The sequence below is a fragment of the Mytilus trossulus genome, chromosome 14 (assembly GCF_036588685.1).
Source record: "Mytilus trossulus isolate FHL-02 chromosome 14, PNRI_Mtr1.1.1.hap1, whole genome shotgun sequence".
Taxonomy (NCBI): Eukaryota; Metazoa; Mollusca; class Bivalvia; order Mytilida; family Mytilidae; genus Mytilus; species Mytilus trossulus.
This window is the reverse complement of record NC_086386.1, coordinates 30,125,841-30,153,147: the sequence shown is the minus strand read 5'-3', so window position 1 is coordinate 30,153,147 and position 27,307 is coordinate 30,125,841. Positions and strand designations below refer to the sequence as shown.

The 27,307-nt window shown below is 30.9% G+C and overlaps 1 protein-coding gene across 1 annotated transcript; it reads left to right on the top strand.

Annotated features, from left to right (window-relative positions):
* The first annotated feature begins 807 nt into the window (after positions 1 to 807).
* Positions 808 to 27,307, top strand: LOC134697655 (glutamate receptor-like). The gene is made up of 5 exons (XM_063559938.1): positions 808 to 1,054; positions 2,570 to 2,665; positions 3,783 to 3,929; positions 18,286 to 18,534; positions 27,081 to 27,307. The coding sequence occupies exons 1-5, from the start codon at positions 940 to 942 to the stop codon at positions 27,305 to 27,307; spliced, it is 834 nt and encodes a 277-aa protein (XP_063416008.1). The 5' UTR covers positions 808 to 939.

Below are 27,307 nucleotides of genomic sequence, written 5' to 3'. Positions count from 1 at the left end.
ACATAAAATCAAATTAGGTTTTTGTAATGATATTCTATTTTGTTACGTTCATTTTAGTCTTAAATACATACATCAGATTCCTCACAGTCCCCAAAGTAAAGTGGATTAGAATCTTTAATGTCAAGGATTTATTTTGGTAAGGATTTTTAAAATAATCACATGAAAGATAAAACATGTTTTATGTATGTTACAAAAGTATATTTGAGTCTAATATGTGAGTATACAACACAACAACTGAAACTGCATTTTTCACTAATGGTTGTGTTAAGAAATATAAAAAAAAAATCTGTTGTTGCTAATGTAACAATTTGTATATTTGTCGATGTTATCTACTCGAGTACCTTCGTAATGCTTTATATGTCTACTTAGTTTAGAAGATAACCAAGGCAACTTTATATTATAGCTATCAAGCTAAATTTGTCATTCCACTTAACTTTGGTAGAAGCACAACGCAATGAAAACAGATCAGTAACTAATTTCCACTAATTGGTACAAATTGTTTTTACTGTGTGACTGTTAAATCTAATTTGATAAGCTCCGAGAATAGAATGAACCCAATAAATATAAAAAGAGGATCGTAATTACATTAGGAGGCAATACTATCCAATATTGACCGTTTCTAACCAGTAAATAACGTGTTAGTAGGGTTTAATATTCGTCATTTCTTACTTAGATTTCCTAGTCTATATAGATAGCTATAAAATGATTCCACATTAATATTTTGTTCCTGTATCGATTGCGGTATAAGCACTTCGTCACATTACAGTTATAGATGTTCGGCAGACATCAGTGTTTATCATTGTTTGTACAGAGACTCTCTCCGGAGAATAAAAGAGCTCATCTTTTTGTACATTCTGTTTCTTCGATCGGGACATTCTCGTGATGTTTTCATTGATCTTATTAACCAAATACAAGTTTGTTCAATTTTAAACAGCGGAGATGCTTGATAAGGCTTTAGCAGTTTTACTTTGGGTTTTGGTGCAGAGTTTGGATGAATCAGTATCTAGTTTTCAAAAACAGACATGTTCCGTGTTAAATTCAACTATCCATAACGGTAAGTCATTGTTTGTTTTTTTATTTAACTTAAATTTTTCACAAAGTAAAGGAATCTCATTAAAGGAAATTTTTGAACGTGATAACATTTCATGTCCATGCACATAATAATATTTTCCTGTTTAAGTTAAACTGTTTTTAATAAAAGTGACAAGAAGTTCTCCACAGATTAGAAATCCATTTACTACTAAGTGAAATTAATAACATTATTGTTGATGATAAGCGGATTTAGTGGGATTCATTTCAAAATCATCACATTTTACTGTACAGTCGAAAATGTAAGGCCGTAAAATCCCGTCCCACGTGTACACTTCTATATATGTGTTACAGTTCCACCTTTTGATACTTATCTTAATTTTTATACTTATCTTATTATGTTACCTTTGTCAATATAATTATGCACTGGTTCTTTCAAACGTGCCAACTTCGCTTGCGTGATCAAGGTTATATATGTATATAAGCTATTTCATAGGTATACTTATAAAGGCATTACTGTAATTTGGTAGCTGTGTCTTTATTGAAGCATTTATGTGTAAACTAATATCTTTTGGAATCATCCAAATCAACCAAACATTGTATTAGACTCAGTGAAATATTGAATTAACAGTCATCAATTTTAAAACTAGATTCATTTTCATTAACTTGACATATTCAATTTATCTTACAACTACGAATGATAAGGAATTGTACTTAAATGGTATAATTTATCTTTATTTTAAAAATTACTAAACTAATGGTGCTTGGTACGGAATGTGTCATTTATTTCTGAAGGTTTTCCTGCCAAAACGTAAGAAAATAACATATTACCGTTTGTAATTTTTTTACATCATTTATAAATTGCATAAGTCATTAAAGTGTGTCACATTGCTGAAGCTTCACTGCAAGGATCCTGGCTTTTAATGGGTTACATCCAACATTATAAAAATTTGGTTTCTGTTAAATCAATGTGATTATTTTGTTGAAGCAGCAGAATTGTCAACCTAACTTAACCACAATAAAATCAAATTTACGGTTATTGGTCTGTGTAATACCTTTACAATTGTAAGAGTTCTCCGTTTATCATATTTAATGTAAAACTAATTAACTAAAGTTTTTCACAAGACCTGTTAAGACATTATCTTAACAAAATAATTTTGAATTACAGTTAACGAAATTTTCTTAATACTAGTCCACTTTGATGCCTCTGTAAACGGCTACAACGGATTATGATTGCGGAGGTAAGACTAGAAATTTAATGAAAAAAACATTTTTGTGTTTTTTAATTAACAATTTCCTGAGTAGGCTTAAATTTTGTACAGATTTTCAAAATATTTTGGCCAAACCATGGCATACAGCAAAGGGGTTCCAAAGTGAAGATTTTCATCGTTTGACTATATATGGACAGGTTATGTCCCCCAACGGTAATATAAGTATGGTACCACTTCTGAAAGTAATCTAATGATTTCGTAACCACGGTTTGACCTTCCTCGTCCAATATACCAAACGGATTTATAATCATCATTTATGTCATTTTTAGGATTGGTGGGAGAGACTTGCTCTCAGACAAAACGTGTTGTTAAAAGAGTAAAGAGAGCAAATAAAGTAAATGGTAGAGCACTGGTTATTCCAATCGGTATGTATTTAAGAAAAACACACATTTTTTCACATTTTTATACACGTAGTTTTAATTATAATTGTCACCATTCGTAAGCATTTTACATGATTATAAAAACAACATACTAGCAATTCATTATTTCTGTGTAGAGATTTATTGTACAGAAATGACTTATTGAATGCGACAATTGAGATAATATGAATATAAATTAGGACGCTAGAGAATTGCTACTGTCATTAAGAATAAACAGATCGTGAACAAGTTCATTATCTTTAAACAAAGCTGATCCTTTTTGTGGAAAATCTATTTAAAGATTATTAGATTTAAACAACTCTTAGCAGTTTCGTAAAGATAGCATTAAAATTTGACAGCATTCCTGGGCAATTATTATTTTCTTAAACGTTTGCCTTCTCTTTAATATTTCATCTTTGATTGATTGATATCCCTTTTTCTTTTTTCTTTTTTTTATTTAATCATACTAAATTAAAGGGAATTTCTTTTTAAAATTTACCCTGTCGAGCTGCTTCATTTTCTGAGACACTGGTATTGTTTTCTTCAAGCATACCCTATCAAACGAATGTTATTTTATGATACTGAGATTCTTACAGGCGAATCATTCCAAACTGATGTCCTTAACCTAATGTACAATCGCAGTTAACTGTACACAATGTTACTTTTGCAGTTATTGTTATTGCAACAAATTACAGTACTAACATATTTCGCAAAAAATTTAAAAAAAAACCACTCGTAATATAGTCATTGACAACACTTTAAAATTGCTGCTGGGTTATTCAATAGCATGAGCCCGAATTATGGCTAGGAAAGAACAAAGCAGATTTAACATGGATGTGCTATAGGTATAACAGAATATGTTCGCTTTAGCACATAAACAAAAGTAAGTTGTTTTTATGTCATGCTTTTACATAGAGCATTTATACAATTACGATTCCAAGAAAACAAAAGACAAAAACAAAACTATTAAACAAACATTAAAAATGTTGATAGAATATGAAGAATTCTCAACTATTTTTATAATCTTATCCCAATGTAGTTTTGAAAAAATAACATAAAATTGTGCGTCAACTTGCTATGTAGATTTTCACGTCTGTAATATAAACTACATGTAAATTTACAGGAACCATATTCAACTCTGATGATATTCAGATAAGGTCAGCATTCCGTTTGGCCTTAAGTCAGTTCTCTACAGAAAGTGTCAACTACAAACTTAATCAATCAATCAGTATCATCGAGGTCTCGGACAATTTTAAATTAGCTTCGTCATGTAAGTATTTCTCTCCTCTTACAATGTACGGTTGTATTTGTTCAATTTCTGTTGTCTGTTGTACTGCATGAAATTTATGAGTGTTGTTGCAATCAGAAAGTCGTATCTCACATGTAAAGTCAACACTGTGAGTGATCTATGTGTTGTTCAAATGCATATTTTCCTAGATGCATTAGGAAGTAAATTATTTAGCTAATGACAATTTAAATCAAACAATCTCATAAATATGTACGTTTGAATCATGCGGGCGAACAAAACATATTCTGTCTGCAGAAAACGTTATTAAATCCCGAATTCTATTTGTGATTTAGGACTTTAGTGGCGTATAGTGGAGTATATATATAATGTTTTATTTGAGATCTGGAAGTAGTTCAATGTTTAACATGGAAAATTCATTTACAAAGCAAAACTTGAATAAAAGTCTTAAAGTGAAGTTTTACTTTTTGGTATTAACCAGACCAACATTTTAGAAATGCATATAATTATCTATAATACTAAATAATGAGGCATATTTTTGTGGGTCGCTTTTCCATCTTCCAGATCAAATCAACCAATGTGGCTTTCTACTATAACGATACTGTGCAAACAATAAGTTGGTATCCTGATTTATATATTCATGGTTGGTTGGTTAGTGAATATTTTGGAATACGAAATCTTTTCCGGATGTCCTTTTCGTGATTACCATTTGTTTCGAAATTAGTTTTTGTGTTCGCCATTTAATGATATTAATGTTGTGGCTCGTCGCATTTACCTAGAATATTATAGACGGGTGGGGTGGGAGGGATATTTAATGTCCATGATACCATCTAACAAAGGTCTTTAACAAATACTGGCGATGGATATTTGATATTTGAACGACAAAATTATTTTAATCGAGTAGCGGAATTAACCATTTGTGGTTTCTTAGAAATTTTACACAGCAATATTTAATCTTGTTCTATATCTGAAATTAATTCTAACATACTTTTGATTTTGTAAACCTGTATGCCAACGATCCCCATGTGAAATTATAAAATTGATTTAAGTAAACATTGAACGACACAATTTCTTCCTATATGACGTATACATTGTCTGACATCAGTTCCGCAGAGCAATGAATGTATTTTTGATTTGAAAGATGTTTTTGTGGTTTTTATTGCAAAATTGTTAGTTTTAAGATTGTAACACAGTGATGACTGCTGTACCCATTGTTTGACTATTGTATTTATGATGTATGATTTGTTCACGAATCGTTGTAAATATAAAAAAAAGCTTGGTTATACTGACGTAAAAGTGAGAAGTTAAGAATTATAAAACCAGGTTTGATCCACCATTGTACTACATCGAAAAAAGTCAGGAATATGACAGTTGTTATCCATTCGTTTGATTTGTTTTGTCATTTGATTTTGCCATGTGATTAGGCACTTTCCCACTATATTTTCCTAGGAGGTTTTGTAATTTTGTGATTTACTTTTATACACTGGTGTAATTAAGAAAATATAAAGATTCGAAAAAACATGTATGTGCATTGTATTTGAGGGATATCAATAAGATGTTTGTAATTAAATTTGTCATTTTGATTTTCTTTAAGAACCTAACAAATTGTTGTTACGGTTAGTGGCAATAACGGAGATGATGGAATTTATAAAGGTGACGTTTGCTAGGATGTATGCATTCATCAACACAACGTAACAACGGATTCAATTAGATTTAAGATAAATACATATCATATACATATACTAAAAACCTTTTGATATTTATAAGTTTCGAACATTATACGTTATGAATACTCATAATTGAAGCGCTGCTTAGTTCTTACACTTGTTACTTGGACAACCCTATCAAAATGATTTAGGTGCATTATGACCAATATTTAACCAGGAAGAGACTGTCTTCCATCATAATATCAGTGACACGGTCTTGTTCCTGACCACTTGTACAGTATCTACATTATCACTGATAACCGTTAGACTTGATCCGACTTTTTACATTAATATTTCCGGAAATGTATCCTCTGCAGACCATCAATCATTTATGAGTGACAGACTAGAAATTAGTTATGGTAAAAATATCTCAAAGTGGTCACAGGGAATCTTTAACCTTTTATTATTGGATTATCTATTTTCAATGCTATTTTTTACAATGACGTTATAAGCCAAAATTGTTCAGGAACGAGTTGTGTCTAAATTAAACAAATGTGTGTATGTTACATAATCATGGAGAGTTCAAAATGGAAGTTTTCTTTGATATTTTGTGCTCAGTGTTTTCAAACGTTTGATAGTGTTAGTTCATATTAAAAAAAACGAATCCCTTTTAAAATAGATATGGAAGAGAACAAAATGACAAAACACCACATAGTTCACGATGCATATAAAGAATGTTGTATGTTTGCTAATGCGTCAACTCTCCACTAGAGACCCAAAATGACAAAGAAAATAACAACTTTAGGTCACCGTACGGCCTTCAACAAGGACAAAACCAATACTGCATAGTCAGATATAAAAGGCCACGAAATGACAATGTAACACAATTCAAACGAGAAAACTATCGGCCTAATTTATGTTTTGTTGAAAGCTGTACAGCGCCGTACATATAGATGTTTTAACCCCATCGTTTGATTACGGTGGATACTCTTGTAAAAAGGAAAACAAATCTGATGTTCAGTATTTATCGTTTGATGATGCGGTTCATAAGCATTTTGTCGTTTTTTTTATATAGATTAGACTGTTGGTTTCCGGTGTGAGACACGGCTCCGTGTTGAGGACCGTACTTTGACCTATGATGGTTAACTTTTACAAATGGTAACTTCGATGGAGAGTTGGCATACCACATCTTATATCTATATATCGATGATGTACAGTAAAACTAAGATGATACAGATTCCATTATGTGTGCAACATAAATATATGTTTGCAAACAATACATAAAAAAGAAGATATGGTATGATTGCCAATGAGACAGCTATCCACAAAAGACCAAAATAACACATACATAACAACTATAGGTCACCGTTCGGCCTCCAACGATGAGTAAAGCCCATACCGCATAGTCAGATATAAAAGGCCCCGATTAGACAATGTAAAACAATTCAAACGAGAAAACTAACGGCCTTATTTATGTAAACAAATTAACGAAAAACAAATATGTAACACATAAACAAACTACAACCACTGAATTACGTCTTTTTGTGCGGTATGTTGACAAAAAAATAACAACTTGACTATAATTGAAATAATAAGCTTTTTTACATATAACTTTGAAATTGTTTTCTTTGCACTACTCTGATAATTAAAAAAAGTACAAACAAGATATTAGATATTGATCGCTTATAGAAAACCATATTTATCACGATTTCACCATTTGAAAGAAAACTGAGAACGCTTTTGAAGGCATTTTATTGACATTTCCTCGAATCAATCCGTAACTTTTTACACTTAGAAAGGAATTTGAACGAAAAGATAAATAAATGCTCTAACACTCTTGTTATTGATGACGTATTGTAAATCCGTTAAGTATTACTATATTCTTATGAGAACTTTGCAAATCCTCACCTATCACTTTCAGGCAGATGATAATGTACTGTCTGACTACCAATACAAATGTGCTGTCTGACTTCTGCTAATTGAATTATTGAGCAATAATGCATTAGTGTTGTCGAGTACGAAGTTTTTGTTTGTTTTCGAAAAGCCTTATAGAAGTTTAAACATTAAAAAGTATCTGTATATACAAGTACATGATTTGATAATTGCAAAGGAAAATAAAATTTGAACTTTAGTCATTCAACTTGAAACATGCATTAAACAACAGTCCATATATTCACAGATAGTATAGTCCTAGGGTTGCAAGATGTTCTACATCTATCCAATTTACAAACACCTTAAAAAAACAGCATACAAAGCGATTTTCAAATCTGGAGTATATGTTAAACCACAACGAGCTAGGGTCAATTCTGATCAAATTTGGATACTGAACATTTATAGAGATCTGTCCCAGTGATTATAAATTAGTTTCATCTCATAGTGCACTGCATAAAAGTGCACTGCATAAAACATTTGACGTTTCAACCCTTAACGCACTATTTCCTCATGTCTGTTAATAAATTGACTATGATAGTTACCCAAATTAGCGATTTTCAAATAAAGAACAGTAATGTTCTGGATTTACCTACACCAGAAGCGCTCAGCATTATATATTTGAAATTAAAGTGAATATATTAAGAGCATATCACAAAAAGAGTTATATGGTCGAAAGAGACATACAAATAATCGAACCCATAGCAACCATTACTACAGGATTATCCATCGGTGTAATTCGCCGTTTAGGAATCTAGTGCATTCTGGGTTATATTTTTTTTTTATAAAAGTGTACATCAAAACGTCGTGATTGGTTAAAACGTCTGAAAAGGCAAATTGATATTTTAGTTTTTTAAGATACACGGTAAATTGCATTATTTGTTATTGGCTTCAAAGTTTCAACTAGCTACTCTCAGATCTTTAAGTATGCAAAAGTGTTATGTTAGTAATTTGTGTCGTTTTTATCGATTTTGTGAATTTAGCCCTTTTCAACTGATTTTTATAGTTTGTTATAGTGTTGCAATATCTTACAATTTGTCCAGTTTATCATCCCATACAAAAACACATTTTATACATTTTAATGTGTATAACTACGTTTGAATCAGACATTTATATCGAAAAAATAATAAGTTTATTAAAAAAGCAAAATTAACACACATGCATTTCGATAAAGCAACACAGCGAATTCAGTGTACACTGTCATGTCAAATATATCCATCAAGTCATTATTATCGATATCACTGAGTGTGTAATCCCTGTTTTATTTAGATTTTGTAGAATCCTTACATAAGGGTTGCAGTTTTTGTGTTTTTTACGTAAACAATCTTACTTTAAATAAATGAGTTAAGAAAAGAAGGTGAAAACGTAAACACAAAACACAAAAATTAATCAGAATAGATACTTACCAGGACACTTGATTACAGTTTGATTAGACTGGAACTTAATTTAAACAGAGAAGTAAAAGTTTTAAAAAAATCGATGTAATTCAATTAGACAAAACGAAGAAAATAATGAGCGGTTAATCAAGAATATATCTGGAACTCAATTAAAATCAAAACACGGCAGACAGTGCAGGGTTTTAATAATTCTGAAAAAAACCCAGATATTTTGTGTAATTCAAAAAAGGAAATAGTACTACGCATTGCACGAAAGTAATCTTGTGAAACAGAGACAAGCCAATATTGGACAGTAAAACCTACTCTTGTGCACTCTTAAATAGCTATCATTTTGTAAAATGTAATAACAAGGTAATAATTACTTATTGTCAGTTTACATTGGACGAATTGATCGTCCCTCTATCAATATAGCAAAAACAATTGATTCTCAAGTATACATCTTCAGAAATATCCGATGGATGTGTAAAAGACAATAGCTAAAGCCGATAGGCATTCTTCAGACAAGATATACTGATATTGATATTCTACGAAAAGGACAAAGATGTATAATAGAAAAGCAAAGGATATTCATCTATCATTTACATCAACCCAGGCGCTAGTGCGTCAGTAATTATTTTATTTGAATCAAACATTTTAATGATATAATTCCATGGGTTTATTGTACTTTAGATAAGGTTGAAAGTCCTGAGGTAAAGTTAATTTCAGACGAACATTTGGATTTGATGCTCCAAGAAACTAAAGCAGATGTTATTGAATTGAAGCGTTTAAATGTTTGGTTTTAATTAGCATTCTTGGTGACATTTATTTCAGTCTTTAGTTTCTGTCTATTCGTCGTTTTTAGTTTTTGCCATGACATTATCAGTTTGGTATCGACTAATGAGTTTGAATATCCCTTTGGTATGATCTGCCTTTCGTTTTCGTGTCGATCACATTGTATCATTTCCATAAATTTATATTGTAAGAGTTATGTCTTCTACTAAACCAGTGTCTATACACTAATATATACCTACCGTTACATACATACGAATAAAATTGAAAATTAGATGTTGTGTATAACATCTCAATACCACAGCAACCCAACGCAACAAATATACATAGAACATCATTTAAACATTTTTTTGGTTTTAAGGATTCTTCTCAAAGAATATTTTCAAACAAATATTTGACTGTTTTGTTCATAATGTAACGACGAAACCACCGTTTTTTCTATATTGAACTGTTTCAGTTACCTCATAATGTAGTCTCATAAAAACAATTGCTATATCATATGGGAATTGCTTATTGTTAAAGGCCGTATTGTGATCTTTCCTTGTTTAATTCAAGGTTATATAGTATATAAACTTTGGTTTTTTTTACAATCATATCACATCTCTTTGATTTTGTTTTTTCTCTAAATATGAATAAAATATTTGCAACTATACATAAATCCCAAACAACAATCAATCAAACTTTATGTCTGTATCGAAGGTTGAAAAACCTTCTTACAGTCACCTAGCTCAATAAAACGTGTGTATACAGTGATAATGTGAACACGTCCCCGTATTGTTTTTTTTAGGGAGTTACAGTACCAGGGAAATCAATGAAATAAAATCATGTGATATAGAGCTGTTACTTCTTATTTTTATATGTACTTTGCCAGCTATAGTTGTAGTAATTATAGATTTGGTAAAATATTGAGAATACTTTAAAAAAAAACAATACCTATACGCCAATTTTATACAAATTGAGAAATATCTTCAGTTGGAATCTTTTATACATTAGCTACATGTATATAAAGGAAGCGTTCATACAATTTATGTTGTACTCTTCTATTAAGATTTGTATACAGCTTATTTCTAAATTTTCAACTAGTTTTATTAGAACTCCCTCAAATGCTGAAAGCAATAACGTCTTTCCTCTATTCGTAAAACGTTTTTAACGACTTTGTTTTAACGAAATGGAAACAAAACCAAGAGAATTATATGTTAACTGTCAAACTTAACTCATTCTAGTAATTTAAGGACTAAAACTTTCTTGATAACGATACATTTCAGAAAGCAAATGAGATTTTCTTTGTTTATGTGATTTTCTCGTTATGGAAAGATGCTTTTGGCCCTTTACCAAACACTGATTATGCAACGTTAAAAGTTTATGTAAATTTGGAGAACATTTCAGTTTCCATTTAATGTAAAGTAAGCAACACTCTCACCAACTACGCAGTTTATGTAATTAGTAGCTACATGTATACAACGGCCAATCTAATAATGTACTTTTGGAATAATTCTTAATAGCATTGAATGTGACATCGACAAAGCTAACCTTATATTGTACACTAAAGGTATTGATGTGGGATTTGTTTCGCTGTGTAGAAGACGCGCATATTGAATTTGGCTGTTTCTGCTCTTTGTTCGGATTTTTGTATATTTTACCCATTTCTGTTTCCACTCACAGTGTTACAATTGATAATAGTACCAAACTGTTAATACCATCTTTGTTTTCCTCGGTAGTGTTTGTTTTATAATGTATCTTTCTTTTCGGTTTTGGACTATTGTATTCTTTGGCAAATGGAATTTGATAAGCACATTTAGAACATCGTTTTTTTCTAGCTAAGTCTGTTAAGAATTATTTCCTTTTTTTATTGACTCAAACCTATAAATTATATTTCATTGATGTGTACTTTTTTGTTTTTACTGTAGTTTAATGTAAAACAAAGGAATAACCAAAGCAATCATTTGACAAATATATCGTAAAATGATTGTTACAATAGCTCATATATTATTTATTGTTTTGACTCTGATTAAGTTATAATTTGTTTTTGACTTTTTATATTCTACAATGATAGATGGTTTATTTGTCGCATATTAAAAAGAATATGCAATATACAAAATTTTAACATGATGTTTCTACAAATCTATAATACATTAGTACGATATAATTAAAACTTTTATTGTTAGGTTTTTGGAAATTGTGTTCAGTAAATATTATAAGTGTCATCAACAATAAATGCTTCATGATATTGTTAACTCTAACATATTATATTTTTTCCGCGGAGAATAAAAAATAGACATAACCAAATATAATTATTTCCCTCATGTTCGATCGTTTATTTACTTGCCCATATCATATCATCTAAAGCCACAAAGCTTAAATTCAATTATCATCAGTGCTGTTCTAACGTACAGTTTTAACTTGTAAACTTGGACTTCAATTAATCTCGTATATATCCAAAATAAGTACTAATAAATAGTCTATATACCACAGCGCTTACTCACCACGAACCCAACTACAACTGGAGTCAGTTCAAATTCTACAGTAGAGACAACTTATGACAACCGCCCTTGTAACGTTCATTGATATAAATGGTACCATGTTTCTACATCAGATGCACATTTCGACAATGAATTCTTCTCCAAGTGATATTGCAGGCAAACATTTTTAAAAACTTGGACAAAAGTGTAGCAAAAACCGGGCAAGGAATCAGAACTTTACATACGCAAGACATCATTGTTAATTTAGACAATGATAGCGTGCTATATTCGCTAGCATGTGCAAGTTTATAGTTTAGAATCACAAACATGTATTTTACAGTATGCGGTCCCAACGTTATTTGTTATTGTCATTTTATCAGGAAAGATACAACTAGTCAATCATACGCGGCCTGTATGAAACTGGTTGTTTAAAGTCCGTGTAAGATACATTGTGTCTATAACAGTATGTTTGTTACTATGCATATACACAATGAAATGTACAATAATGAATTTTGATACAATTAAATGGCAATCTAATCAGACCACGTGTGTTTTACAACATTCATACGAGTTAAAAAGCTATCTTAATAATTTTTTCAAAACTATTTACAAAATGTACTCAAGCACAAATATTCAAAATATGTTATATCTTTTTTTTTTGTTATATAGTCTTTTCTTTGATTTATTTTACTATGCCTCGAAAAAAAGTGACATGTGAAATTGAATTTATGGACGTAATTAATAAAATGTGAGTAAACAATATAGAAATTATTAGCCAATTCCTTATTGTGACACAAAGACGACGTATGGCTGAAATATTGATGATTTGAAATGTAGATTATCATGCGAGTAATTTAGAATGATTAGTTACTTGATTTTTTTCGGCGGTTAATTACATTCTTTTGTGATTCAATAAACCTTGAATGATACAAATAATTAATCAGAAGAAGGGATTCTTTACAACAAATAAAAACGATAGTTATAAGTGTTCACCTTTGTATTCTGTTTATATCCGGTTGTGTTTTGTCAGAGATTTTTTTCTATCTTTTTAAACGGAAACAAATATATCCTAGTTATATCGGAACTTATATCTAACTGGATAATATCAGTATTGAATCTTTGATTATCATAAAATGTTAGGCCTTGAAAGGATAAACATTTGAATGATTGAAACTTCGTGTTTCTTTTTGTGTGAATTAAATCTATAAAACATAAGGTAATTGAAACTGTACGTGTGTTGTACATGTTCATGGTATGTGTTAGGAGATGACCATAATGCCGATATCTTTTGTTTCAGGCCTTTTTAATATGACGACTACGCAGCATCCCCATTGGACTGAATTCATTGACCATACATTGAATCGTTCTAACTCAAATGTATATTTGACATTTGTATGCAACCGGTTTAAAAAAAAATTATTTCTTTTTTTCAGTTTATAAATCATTCTCCTGACATGTTGATACTATGTTTATTGCATCCTGCAATGTAGTCTTAATGTCATACTCCTTCATTAGATCTTAACTAATACAACATGTATATCAATCGATCTTAAAGTGTGGTTAGAAAAACATGTTTTTTTTAATATATTATAGATATAGAAAGCTGTGGTATGAGTGACAATGACACAACTTTCCATCCAAATAACAATGTATAAAAGTAAACCATTATAGGTCAAGGTACTGCCTTCAACACGGAGCCTTGGCTCACACCGAACAGCAAGCTATTATAACGTATATAAACTTATGAATGTGTCCCTTTATAGCTTGTTGTTCGGTGTGAGCCAAGGCTCCGTGTTGAAGGCCGTACTTTAACCTATAATGGTTTAATTTTTAAATTGTTATTTGGATGGAGAGTTGTCTCATTGGCACTCACACCACATCTTCCTATATCTATTAAAAAGTTCAATTCAAGCGTTGGTGTGGGTGTCCTCTCTGATCATGATTGCCTTTTGTTAGGGTAGGATTCAGATTAAAATAACCGAATTATAAATCACCACATATGTTGTGGTTTTTTTGTTGGATATAGATATTTGTCATTATGATAACAGTAATAATGCTGGTCAAATCCATCTCTGTGAATCGTCCGGTGAAACATAGGTACTTTTTATCTGAAGGGAAAACTTAACCGACAAATAAGTCAAGAGAAAAACAGCAAAAGAAAGGGAATACGCATGGCTATCGCCTTTTCTAATAAAAAATGCCTTCCTTTGATAATAATATGAATCCTTCAAGTTTGATTAATTCAAACAAATTTAATCAACAACATAAAAATAGCAAGTTACCAATTATTCGCTTGAGAATCAACTTTTCTCATCATTAATGTGTCAGCAATACGTCGTCTATGTGTATCGATAAGGAATATTTGCTTCATAATTTCTATATTGTTATCTCACATTATGTTATTTACTTCCATAAATTCAATTTCAGATGTCGATCTACATGTTTTTTTCTTTTATTCTATTAAAAGCATTATAAAACAATTCAAAGATTAATCAATAAAAAAGCAAAAACAGCAACAAAATTCTATATTTCTGCTTGAATCCATTTCCAAATTTTTAAATGATACAATTTCAAATGAAAACAGGAATGGGTCAAAGAGACAATAAACCGAACAAAGAGCAGAACACTGCACAAGACCATCAATAGGCTAACAACACAATGCTCGTCAACTTCGTACTTTATTTGTTGTTTTTTTTACATTTTTGATTCAAGCGTCACTGATGAATCTTGTGTAAACGCAACGCGTTTCTGGTATTAAAATCTTTATCCTTGTATCTATGATAAGTTTATTTATGGCTGTTCTCTGTTCACTTGTGGCAAAATCCATTGTTCGGGTACTTAATTTTGCATATGCATTGTGACAAACAATCTCTCATATACATGGTAAATTAAACGGACGTGTACATACCAGTAGTTGAAAAGGAACTGCTAGTAGTATTTTAGTTCACCCATGCTTTAGTTGTGTTTGTGATGCTCAATCTTAACGTTAATGTGCTGTCTAATATTGTTGATTCTTTTGTATTGTGTTGATATTTATTGTTTTTAATGATGTTATATATCGACTTAATTCAATTCAATTCTTTATTATTTTACGCACATTATGATTATCAGTGCAATAAATACAAATATATTTGTATAACACAACATGACATAATACATCAGAGAAGCAAATAAATATCAAGTATTGACCAATAGTCTTGAACTACCACATTAATATATTCGACCACTTTATGCTTTTCACTAGTACAATTTATACTGGTATGAGTTATTGAAGTTGTTCTAGATTATATCTCACAATGAAAAAAAACCAGATATGATAATCGAATTTTGCTTCCCATGGCTTTAGATGAGATGATATGGGCATGTATAAACGATGGAAAATTAAGATGTATTCGTTTCCAGTACACGCCAGAAGTAATTGTATTTTGTAAAGATAGAATGTGTTCGTCGAGAAAAAATATTGTCACTTGCAGTCGAATGCTATACAAATTAAATTCATTTGACACTTTTTCGTCGGTGACAATTATACGATTTACTGAACACTAGATACGTCTGTAGTGGTAAACATAAAACCCAAAGCACAATGACCTACGTGTTACTGTCTTGTTAAAACATATTTGTGTGCAATCTTAGTAGATGGTATTTTGTCTCAAATATGTCATTTTCGTTGAATATAAGCTGATGTTTGGTTTATTTTGAAGAAACCTGGTTTCAAAGAAATGTTTGATTGTTCATGATTTCGTTACAACTAATATAAGTGTATTAATTATTGTATGTAAACTATTCAATCGGTGAGTTTTGTTTTTGTTTTTATTTTGTTTTGTTTTGCCTACATTGTGTACTTTGATTCTTTTCTGTCTCATGCTTTTGCATACTTTTTAATTTACACATGCAATAGTATAATTGATATAACATTAATACATGTATATGGGTTTGTGGTAATGTCAGTTTTTTTTCCTGAGTGAAACAGTTGGAATAAAACCAAACAATTTGTGACATGAAATTTTATTTAAATGATTGAAAAAGACGTGCCAAGCGCATTGAAATACAAATTTATGTTGTCTGTCCTTGTGTATAAATAGATCAGTCTAACTATCGAGTGGGTCTAAAACACAACCATGACCTTGATGATCACGAGACTACTATCTCTATGTTGTGGAGTCATTCACCTCTCTCTTTTGAAGAACGTTTAACGTTTCTTGACATCTCACAGGGTGTAATGTTAGTTTCCATTTTCATAAAATAATCTGTTGAAATTGTTTCATTTGATCATTTCTAATATAAATTCTCAATATCAAAATCTAATTTACATACAATATACCAAATAAAGATATAGCACTGTAATCAAAATGCATTATATGTGACATAATATATTCAAGGGCACAGGACATATAAGCGGGAAAATGTATAACTAAATTGTAAAAGGGGATTTTTTGGCGACGACACTATAACCCATTTTGTAGCTATCGTAGTATTCCGTTCAATTTAATTTTCGACAGAAAATTTTATCAAAACCTTTGCTGATTCAACCATTGGTAACCTCAGGATACTGAAAGCGTGAACAGTAATTTGTGCTGACGTATGTTTAAGTTCTTCGTATATACAATGTGGTTAATTATAGAAATAATTGTTTTGGACACAAACAAAGGAATCGTAATTGTTAGTTGTGATATGGCTTACGTCACCAACCAGTTTACGTTTCCCAGCTGGATAGTTACATAATCAATTACAATCTATAGCATATATCAAAATAAGAAGTAGCGATGAAGCTGCACTCTAGCTAAACAAGATAAAAAGAAAGAAAGTTTTAAATACGTTACCTCTTTCGTATAATAAATACTTCATATGTGTCCACTTAGTTAGAGACAATAGTAATGAAAACATAACCAACAAGTACCATATGCACTTTTGAACATTAAAAGTGCTACATAAGTTAACAATAAAAATTGTTCTCAAGTTTTTAGTACTAACATTCTTGTTTATATATAATACATGGTTTTATTTTCTTGGATATTTTTTGCAATTAGTTCTAAAACTGTAATACAATACTTTAGTACATGATAAGTATTTTCAAGCTATGGCTGTCGCATAACATAGTGAAATGCAATTTATATTTTTTTCATCTTGAGTAAATGCCAACATTTGAAATAATTACCAAAAAATGTTGACATGACATGAATTTAAAACGCTTTTCAAGTGCGTTGATCTACAAATGTAGGTAGCATGTCCTAGTTTGATATGTAAATCAGTCTAACTGTTTAGTGGGTCTAAACACAGCAATGACATTGTGTATGAAAATAGTTTGACGAGACTACTATTTCATGAAAAACAATTGTTGTGGAGTCAGTCACCTCGTTCTTCTGAATAATTTACAACGTTCCTTGAAATGTCAAATGCAGTAATTTTTGTTTTTATTTTTATTAAAAAAGATGTATGGAAAATGTCACATTTAATTATTTGAATGTATATCCTCAATATCATTTATTAACATACAATATGACAAATGTATTAGCATTCAATATAACAAATAAAGATCAAGCACTACAATCAAAATGTATTTTCTATAATACATTTTCAAACGAACATTGGTTATGCTTCATTATAATCAATGTCATCCCTCTTTCACAAAAACAAAATTCACTGCTGGTGGACGTTGCGTCCCCGAGAGTATCACAAACCAGTAGTCAGCACTCCGGTGTTTACATGAATATCAATTATATGGTCATTTTTTTTTTTATAAATTTCGTGTTAGAAAACTTAGAATTTTTCGAAAACTAAGGATTATCTTATCCCAGGAATATATTATCTTAGACGTATTTGGCACATTTTTTTGGAATTTCGGGTCCTTAATGCTCTTCAATATTGTACTTGTTTGGCTTTATAACTATTTTGATCTGAGCGTCACAAATGAGTCTTACGTAGACGAATTATTACTTCCAATTATTATACTATTGGGGACTTTTCTAGTTTTACAAATAAATTTTCTTGTCTCGTGATTTTCTTCATTAATGTTTGTACAAAAGAAACAAATGACGGGATACGAGGGTGGGTTCATAAAAACTTTATATTAACAAACTATTTTCCTATATGCAATGAAGTTATATAGAGATGAAAACTAACATTGATGTATGAATTATAAAATGTAACAACACTTTTTTTAAATATCATATTCTACTTTCAGTATGTAGTCAGATGAATACTGGTGTTTTCTTATTTTTCGGAACTAAAAGTATTCATTCTTTGGAGATCGTTGACCACTACACCAAACGATTCCACATGCCTTACATCTCACCAAGTTTATCCAGAGTAGCAGTGACCACCTATGATAGCTTCCAAGTCAGTATGAAACCACCAATTACGCAAGCCATTATCGATTTGATTATAAACTTTGACTGGCAAGTTGTCCACTACCTGTACGATTCAAATGAAGGTAATTAAAGCAACAGTTATTTTTTTCTTTCTTTTTAAGAGGTGTTTGTGTCTAATATCTGGGTTTTTTTTTGTTTTCTCGCTTGTGTGTTATGTTCGTTTGTTTTCAATGAATTCGTATTTTATATAATATTGTATACGATGAACTCCATTTCCACCTTTTTATTCTAATGTCACTGATGAGACTATTTTGGGTACGACCGATTGGGAGATTGTTTTATGCTACATGGTTGGCTTTCGAAAGCGCACGAATCATTTTATCAATTTTCCTCGAAATTTATTTTGAAAGGATGTGCATGGTAGTATCCCTAAGTTAATTTAATGTATGTTCGTGTTTTAAATGATAACTACACAAACTGGCGCGACCAAAATGTTGTTATCCTTTCGATGTTCATTTTACAAAAAAGAACTGTATTAATGTTTCATACATGTACATGAACGATTTAACGTGATGATTTTGACAAACACTATATATGAGTTAAGAAAATTTACCGCTCATGTTAAGTCGTTAACAAACGAACCTCGCAAATGATGAGGGTGTACTGCAGTGGTTCGTGCACGTGTATATTACAAATTATTTCTCAAAGGTATGCTTTAATTATGGACCTAAATGTCATTTAACCGTAATTGTGTTTTAGCTGTGTGTATGCTTCATGTATATAAAAAATAAAAGATGTGGCATTATTGGTAATGGGACAACTATTTGCCAGACACCAGATGACATAGAATTTAACAACTTTCAACTATTTTTGGTATTTTGAGGTTTTACACTTTGCCGCGTTGCGGGGGAAAATACTTGTCATATCTGATATAACTCAATTTGATTTCTATTTTAAGGCTGAAACATTTTTAGTTAGACATTTTATCATCACTGATGACACTGAAAATAAAGACATCATTTGGGAATCCCACTGTAACGTTTTTGACGTTGATTAAAGACTTAATAAGTTTGTTCGATTTTTGCATTGCACAAGTTCTAGTAATACTCGGGTAACAAATGTATGATTCAACCGAAAGGACAGATTCATGAATATCATATCAAAACTATCTACGTTAAAGTATATACTGGGGTGCTCAATAAATATTTAGTGTATTCAATAAAACTATATTTCAGTACATAAATCAGATTGAATAAAATATTTCTTTTTAACGGATATAAATTTGATAAAGATTTTTCTAAAATATCTACCATATACATGATCAAATTGAATGTATGCTTGAAAAAAGACGAAAACAAATGAATAATAAATGTCAGGTTCTGTACTAAATCCAAGCCATTGTTGGAATAAACTCATCATAGATACCAGGATAAAAATTTATATTTACGCTAGACGCGCGTTTTGTCAATAAAAGACTCACCAGTGACGCTCGAATAAAAACAATGTCTAAAAGGCCAAATAAAGTACGAAGTTGAAGAGCAGTGAGGACCAAAATTCCTAAAAGTTTTGCCAAATACAGCTAAGGTAACTATTCCTGAGGTTGAAGAACATTGCATATATTTTTTTGCAAGTTTTTTATAAGGCAGTCGGGATTTTGCTTTTTTTTAAATTAATGTTGACGTTACTGTACGTTATCACGTGATGATGTTTAGTACAAATCTTTGACAGAACAAACTTATTCAACTCTAAAGTGATAGCTGTACTATGCATTATCGTTAGACATTTGTACTTTAAAGGTTTATTTTTGTAAAACTTTCGTTATTTCAGCTATTTGTAAATGTAATAAAAGAAGAATCGTTTATAGACATGCAGACATGACTTCAGCAAAATCATGCCGATCATCCCGATAGCATAGAATGATCTTTCAAATAATAGTAATGTGGAATGTGTTAAAGACTGGAATATTGTTATTATCTTTTGAATAAATAAAATATGTGGGGAAACATCGACGGCAACAACTCAACAATAAAATAATCTAAGATAACTGCAGGTTAACAATGCTCTTTAAATTTGAACTTGTTTGGCTTTATAAATATTTTGATATAAGCGTCACTGATGAGTCTTATGTAGACGAAACGCGCGTCTAGCCTACTAAATTATAATCCTGGTACTTTTGATAACTTTTTACACCACTGGGTCGATGCCACTGCTGGTGGACCGTTTTATCCCCGAGGGTATCACCAGCCCAGTAGTCAATACTTCGTTGTTGACATGAATATCAATAATGTGGTCATTTTTATAAATTTCCTGTTAACAAAAGTTTGAATTTTTCGAAAAACTAAGGATGTTCTTATCCCAGGTATAGATTACCATAGCCGTATATGGTACATTTTTTTGGAATTTTGGATCCTCAATGCTCTTCAAATTTGAACTTGTTTGGCTTTATAATATTTTGATATCAGCGTCACTAATGAGTCTTATGTAGACGAAACGCATGAAACGCGCGTCTGGTGTACTAAATTATAATCCTGGTACCTTTGAAAACTATTAACATAGTTTTATTTATGCCATTTCAGTTGATATGTTAAGGTGTGTTTTTCTATGTTGCGATGTTACACAATTGTTTCGGATAAAAGTGAAGGTTGGTTCCTATGAAAACGTCAAAACCTGCTGCATTTAAGAACACCTGTTCTAAGTCAGGAACCCGATGTTCAGTAGTTGTCGTTTGTTGATTGGGTTCATAAGTGTTTTACAATGAAGGCTAAGATTCATTTTACAGTTTCATCTAGCTTGATAGGCCTGGTTGATAGGCATGTCATATACATTTCTGACTAAACGTTAAACCATGTTTGATACAACATTATCTACATAAGAAAATGTCTGTACTATGACAGTTGATATTGAATTTCGTTCGTTTGATGTGTTCCAGCTTTTGAGTTTCCCATTTACTTTGGAAATTCCTGTTTAGAATTTTCCTCGGACTTCGGTATTTTTTGGGTTGTTTTTTTTTAACTTTTTATCACTATCCTTTTCATCAACTTTGGAATTGAAAGCTTTAATTGCGTCATTCAAAATAAAGATTTTAAATATATGTGAATGCTATTTGATATACATATAAAACCCTTTAATTTTACTGCATTCTTCAGATTTATTGTACAAAAAAACAACAGTTCTATTTGATACTGCTTTTCACGAGTATAATTTCAAAATAGCATTATTTCTTTTGAATATGTCTTCCTACCATAAAGGACGTCATCCCAACAAATTGAGAAAGAAAAAGAGAAAGTCACATTGTAACTTATAAATGTGAATAAATTCATCATGGAAATCAGGTTTAAAATAGTTCAAGCAAGACGCGACTTTCGTCTACAAAAGATTTATCACTTTCGTTCGACTAAATAAGGTAATAGGGTCAAATAAAGTACAAAGGTGAAGAGCATTTAGAAACAATTTATAGCCATTTTTTTCTAAAACACATTCAAATTTTCAAAATCAGCTTGAATGAAAAATTAAAATTATGTTAACTTGTTAAAATGGTTCTTTAAAAAGCAATGCAATAATTAAGAATGATGTGCTTTATTGTAACATTATTCGTGTGTTATTTCAAATGATTGATTAATTTTTTGGTTGCTTAACGTCCAGTGGCAAATATTTCATGCACGAGAACAAGTTAACAATATATACAACAGACAGTTTTTGCATTAGAGGACATCCGGGATGACTGTCACTAGAAAATGAGGATATATTGGCCCTGCAACAGGCCACATACCGTAACGGATAACCTCAAAAAGTTGTTCAATGGATCTTAACGTGCAAAGAGCGTGGCACCTACTTTACACGAGACATCAGATTTAACGTTTATATTCAAACTGGACGTGACTACAAACTTGAAACATCCCGCACAGCCAAATGGACGCCCCCATTTTAGCAAGCGTTATACTGCCGGTAGGAATAAGACCAGTCACCCTTGATTAAAATATTATATATAGAAAATAAGGGAAAACTTCGAAATCTGGCAATCAAATTTTACAAAATGTAACCTAAAAAAAGAAAAAAATATTGTCATCTGTACTTTTCTGTGCTTTGAAATAGTATATCAAATTAAGATGATTTCTATGTGGAAATGTCTCCGATTTCAATCCTTTCTGAACCATTACATACATGTTTATTATTTGAGATTTATTATGTGTATTAAATTTGTTTGCTATTTGTGGATCGCAGTTGTCCAATAGTGCGACTAGAGATATCATCCATGCTTACATCAAAGCATTCATTAAGATAACCCGTTATGGTGTCAATTGTTTGTTTACTTTATGATATTAGGTGGTATTACAGTTTGGTATCTTTTCATTAGGATCATAGACATTATTAATTATCGATCATTAAATGGAGGAAATTCTTTTTTATCGCCTTTTTACAATGTATTTTGTTTAATTGGGCTTTGTGACATTCAGATAGAAAAAAAATCAAAAATATAGTATTTGATGCTGACATAATGGTTTTCACAGATTAAAATCTGAAAGTATTCACCGGAACAGACAATATCAAAAACTTTAGCTGAAACTCACACAAATTTAATCCCATAAGATTCCCGCGAGACCTTGAATCTATAACGCAACGTGCTACCAACTATACAAAACTTCAAGATTGACGTCTGAAAATGTCAGAAACGATCTATCTTCATCTAAAACACTGTTACGAAAGAATGGATAAGCTAACAAAACCCGTCGCTCAATATAAATTTTATTTACATACATAGTTGCATTCAGAGACTCCCCTGAGGATGAAATATTTCTGCCTTAATTTGATTCGTACCAAATAATTTACCGTGCATTGTAATGTGACTGAATGTATTGACTTGGACTTTCATTGCGTAGAATATAAGTTACGAAATTCAATATGACATGCAAATATAAATCATTAGTAAATGTAGGTTTGATAATTCAATGTAGCGATGCGGAGGCGGGATGTTAAAAGGTTAACTTAAAGATACATGTGAAGGTTAAGTTCTAAAAAATGTTTGTTTCTGAGTAAAAAATGAAAAAATGTACGAACCACTTTAAATAAACTGAAAACTTTTCCGCAGTTGAAACTTTAAGTAAAGTATACCAATTATTTGAAATTATTTAGATATGATTTGTTCCAAATAATTAAACATAATATAGCTCAACATGCAGACTTTTTATACGTTCAGGTATTTCACATCCATTTTTTTATGGAAATATTCTTTATAAAGCACAAAGGTGTCAGTATTCACCTCAGAAACTTACAAAACCTTTAAATAGACTGATTAAGAAGGGATATAATTACGATACTGTTGTCAAGTCATTAAAGATTGTATATTTTGGCGTTAATATTGAGTCACTGATAAGGTCTTTGCGTCGGAACTAAAGACATTTATTCTAAAAACAGTTGTTGGCATGACACGGGTTATGTTCTTTTCATATATGTTATGATGGTATGATACTAAACGGGAAGGATTGTGCCTGATGTTCATATGATGAAATCATAATCTTTCAGTCAGTTTAATTGAAGTCTGGAGCTGGCATGTCAGTTAACTGCTAGTAGTCTGTTGTTATTTATTTATTATTGTCATTTTGTTTATTTTCTTTGGTTACATCTTCTGACATCAGACTCGGACTTCTCTTGAACTGAATTTTAATGTGCGTATTGTTATGCGTTTATTTTTCTACTTTGGTTAGAGGTATAGGGGGAGGGTTGAGATCTCACAAACATGTTTAACCCCGCCGCATGTTTGCGCCTGTCCCAAGTCAGGAGCCTCTGGCCTTTGTTAGTCTTGTATTATTTTTATATTAGTTTCTTGTGTACAATTTGGAAATTAGTATGGCGTTCATTATCACTGAACTAGTATATATTTGTTTAGGGGCCAGCTGAAGGACGCCTCCGGGTGCGGGAATTTCTCGCTACATTGAAGACCTGTTGGTGACCTTCTGCTGTTGTTTTTTATTTGGTCGGGTTGTTGTCTCTTTGACACATTCCCCATTTCCATTCTCAATTTTATGCATACAGTTGTCTCATTGGCATTCATGCCACATCCTACTTTTTCTGGTAATGTGACTGGGTACATTGCCCTGGACTTTTATTGTATAGAATTTAACTCTTCAAATTCAATATAACATGCAAATGTAATTTTTTAGTAAATGTAGGTCTGGTGATTCAATGAAACAAGGCGGAGCGATATGTCGAAAGGTTGAATATAAGAAACACGTGAAATTATGTTTCAAAATATAAGTGTTTAGGAGTAAAAAAAAACAAACTGTTCAAAACAGTGAAGTTAAACTATTTCGAAGGTGACACTTTAAGGAATAAAGAAAATTATACCAATTAATTAATATTATTTAAATAATTCTAAATGCAATAATATATAATGTTTAACTTTATTTAGATAGTTAGAACAGGTTTTCGGGGATATGCCCCTTTTTTGTATAAAATTGTACATGTTCCAACAAGTTAAAAATTTGATACGGTAACCGTATATCTCTTGAATTGATGATATATATATTTTGTATTTGTCTCTTTTTAACGACTTGCTGCATGTGTAATTCATTGAGTTATGAAAACATTTTACATAAATTTTTATATAAATCTTAGATACTGTTTATTTATAAAAAAAATTCCGTAAGCAATTTTGATTTTTAAAATGAAAAATACGACATTGTTAACGTTTTTAAAGTGCAATGGCATGTAAATTGAAAATTTTCGTCAGCAATTTCTCCTTCTATAATCCTCAGCAACTGGCTTGGGACTCATTTATTTCAAATTTGTTACAATCATTTCAAGAAAAAATCCTGTTTATTAGATGCAACAGAACACTAAAAGGATAATTTACTGTATTTTAGAATGCACAAAAACCAATACTTAAAATCTTAGCTTTGGAATTTCTGTGTTAGAGGACTTTCTTCATTTTGTATGTTCTTGGTGTGACATTTGAATTTATGTCTTAAAAGTCTGGGTTTATTTTTACATCAGATCTTAGATTATTAGAATATGAAATTATAATACTTGTAATATAATTTCAATGTATTTTCATCATCAGTTTAACCTAACCTTATTGATTTTGTATCTGTTATCCAAGTAAATTACTTGCAGTCATTGGACACCATCTGGTAAATATCACAAACGTCTGAATAAACTTCGACAAATTCTTAAGATATCAGAGATTGAATCACGACTCGATATAATAATCTTTTTACTGGAGTATTAGCTTAAATATTGACAGATCGGCTTTTAATCCTGAAGACCAATTGTACAAGCATCAATAGCTTTCTTATTTGTCTGCCTTACGTGAAGTATTGTAATTCCAGAAAACATTTAAGTATTGTTAACGCTTCATTACATTTATCTTATACAGTGAATTACATTTTGTCAGCATTTCAATTATAATTTCACAAGAAAGGAAAAAAATACGGCAAAGTAAAAGGCCAGCAAGACTCATGATTCGATTACATTTGTAATCAAACGTATTCTTATAGAATACTGTTAATGAATACAATTATATCTACTTATCAGATATATTCAGACATTCACATACATGCATGTACACATACACGCTATATATTTTTTTTTCATTTAACGTTAGTCACCAATTAATCCCCACAAATAGATAGTTGTGAAAGATGTTTTTAAAAGATACATGGCGCGTTTCACTATAGTATATGTATATATTACGACTTTACTTTCATTGTATATCACTACGAAAGATTACAGAGAAGAATTAAATGAAAAGAAAACAAGAATGTGTCCATAGTAAACGAATGTCACACTGGCACCATTGTTTTCTAAGTTCAGTGGACCGTGAAATTTTGGGCGAAACTCTATTTTGGCAAACAAAGGTATAAAGATCATGTCATAGGGAACATACATGTATGTTCTAAGTTTCAATTTGATTTGACTTCAACTTCATTAATAACAACAACATTGACCAAAACCTTTAACCTGAAGCGGAAGAGACAGACAGACGAACAGACAAACGAACGAACGAACGGAAGCACAGACGAAAAACATAATGCTCCTTAGTGGGGCATTAAAAAAAGCATTAGCCTTTATTGAACAAAATGTCGTTTAGAAATATGTTGTTTTAAATGAAGGTACATTTGTACATGTAGATGGCTCGAATATCTAGCCCGTACATGTATTGAAATTTATTGCATTGACATATATATGTGGAAAGATTACGAAGAAGGGGAAGATGTAAAGAAATAGCCGGAGTTTACCATACTTAGAAAAATATCGTTTGGAAATGTTCTGTAGCTAAGCTATATGACGCCTTTAACTAATGTAAAAATAAAAAGATGTTGTATGTTCAAGTTGCAATTTATTTAAAGTATGTGTTGTAGAATGTATAGAAGCTTAAATATAGTGTATTTCAGATTGTCTAAGGAAAAATTAGAAGAAGGTAAAACTGATGAGAAGAAATTAAAATATGGTATACTTTTTGAGACGTTTTGCTCATATAGTTGTCCATGTTCTTGATTTGTCGTTGTGTCATTTAAAATAATTAAAGTATTTTCTGTTTAATGGTGTCTGATGTATTGAGCTTGCCATACAATATAAAGAAATAACAGTAATACATTTTTTTTTTATATTTAGAATCACTCGTGATTTGTTGAATCTAGTTAAAAATAATTGATCTTCTGTCTAATCATAGGTCTGAAACGATTGCAAGAAATATTTAGTACACTGCCAAGACATACGGACGTCCGGTTCACATACCGGAAATTGGAGGATGTCTATCACGCACATGAAGATTTGCGCACATTAGATAGGATGAATACTGCTGATGATAAAAAGATAATATTAGATCTTTCATCTTATGATGCATTTACATCAGTTTTAAAACAAGTAAGACTTACAAAATACGTTATTGGTTCATGA

Coding starts and splice junctions, on each gene's coding strand:
- LOC134697655 (XM_063559938.1), top strand. CDS start 940: ATGCTTGATAAGGCTTTAGCAGTTTTACTTTGGGTTTTGGTGCAGAGT. Junction 3,930..18,285: donor TTTTAAATTAGCTTCGTCAT/GTAAGTATTTCT, acceptor TTCTACTTTCAG/TATGTAGTCAGATGAATACT. Junction 18,535..27,080: donor CCTGTACGATTCAAATGAAG/GTAATTAAAGCA, acceptor GTCTAATCATAG/GTCTGAAACGATTGCAAGAA.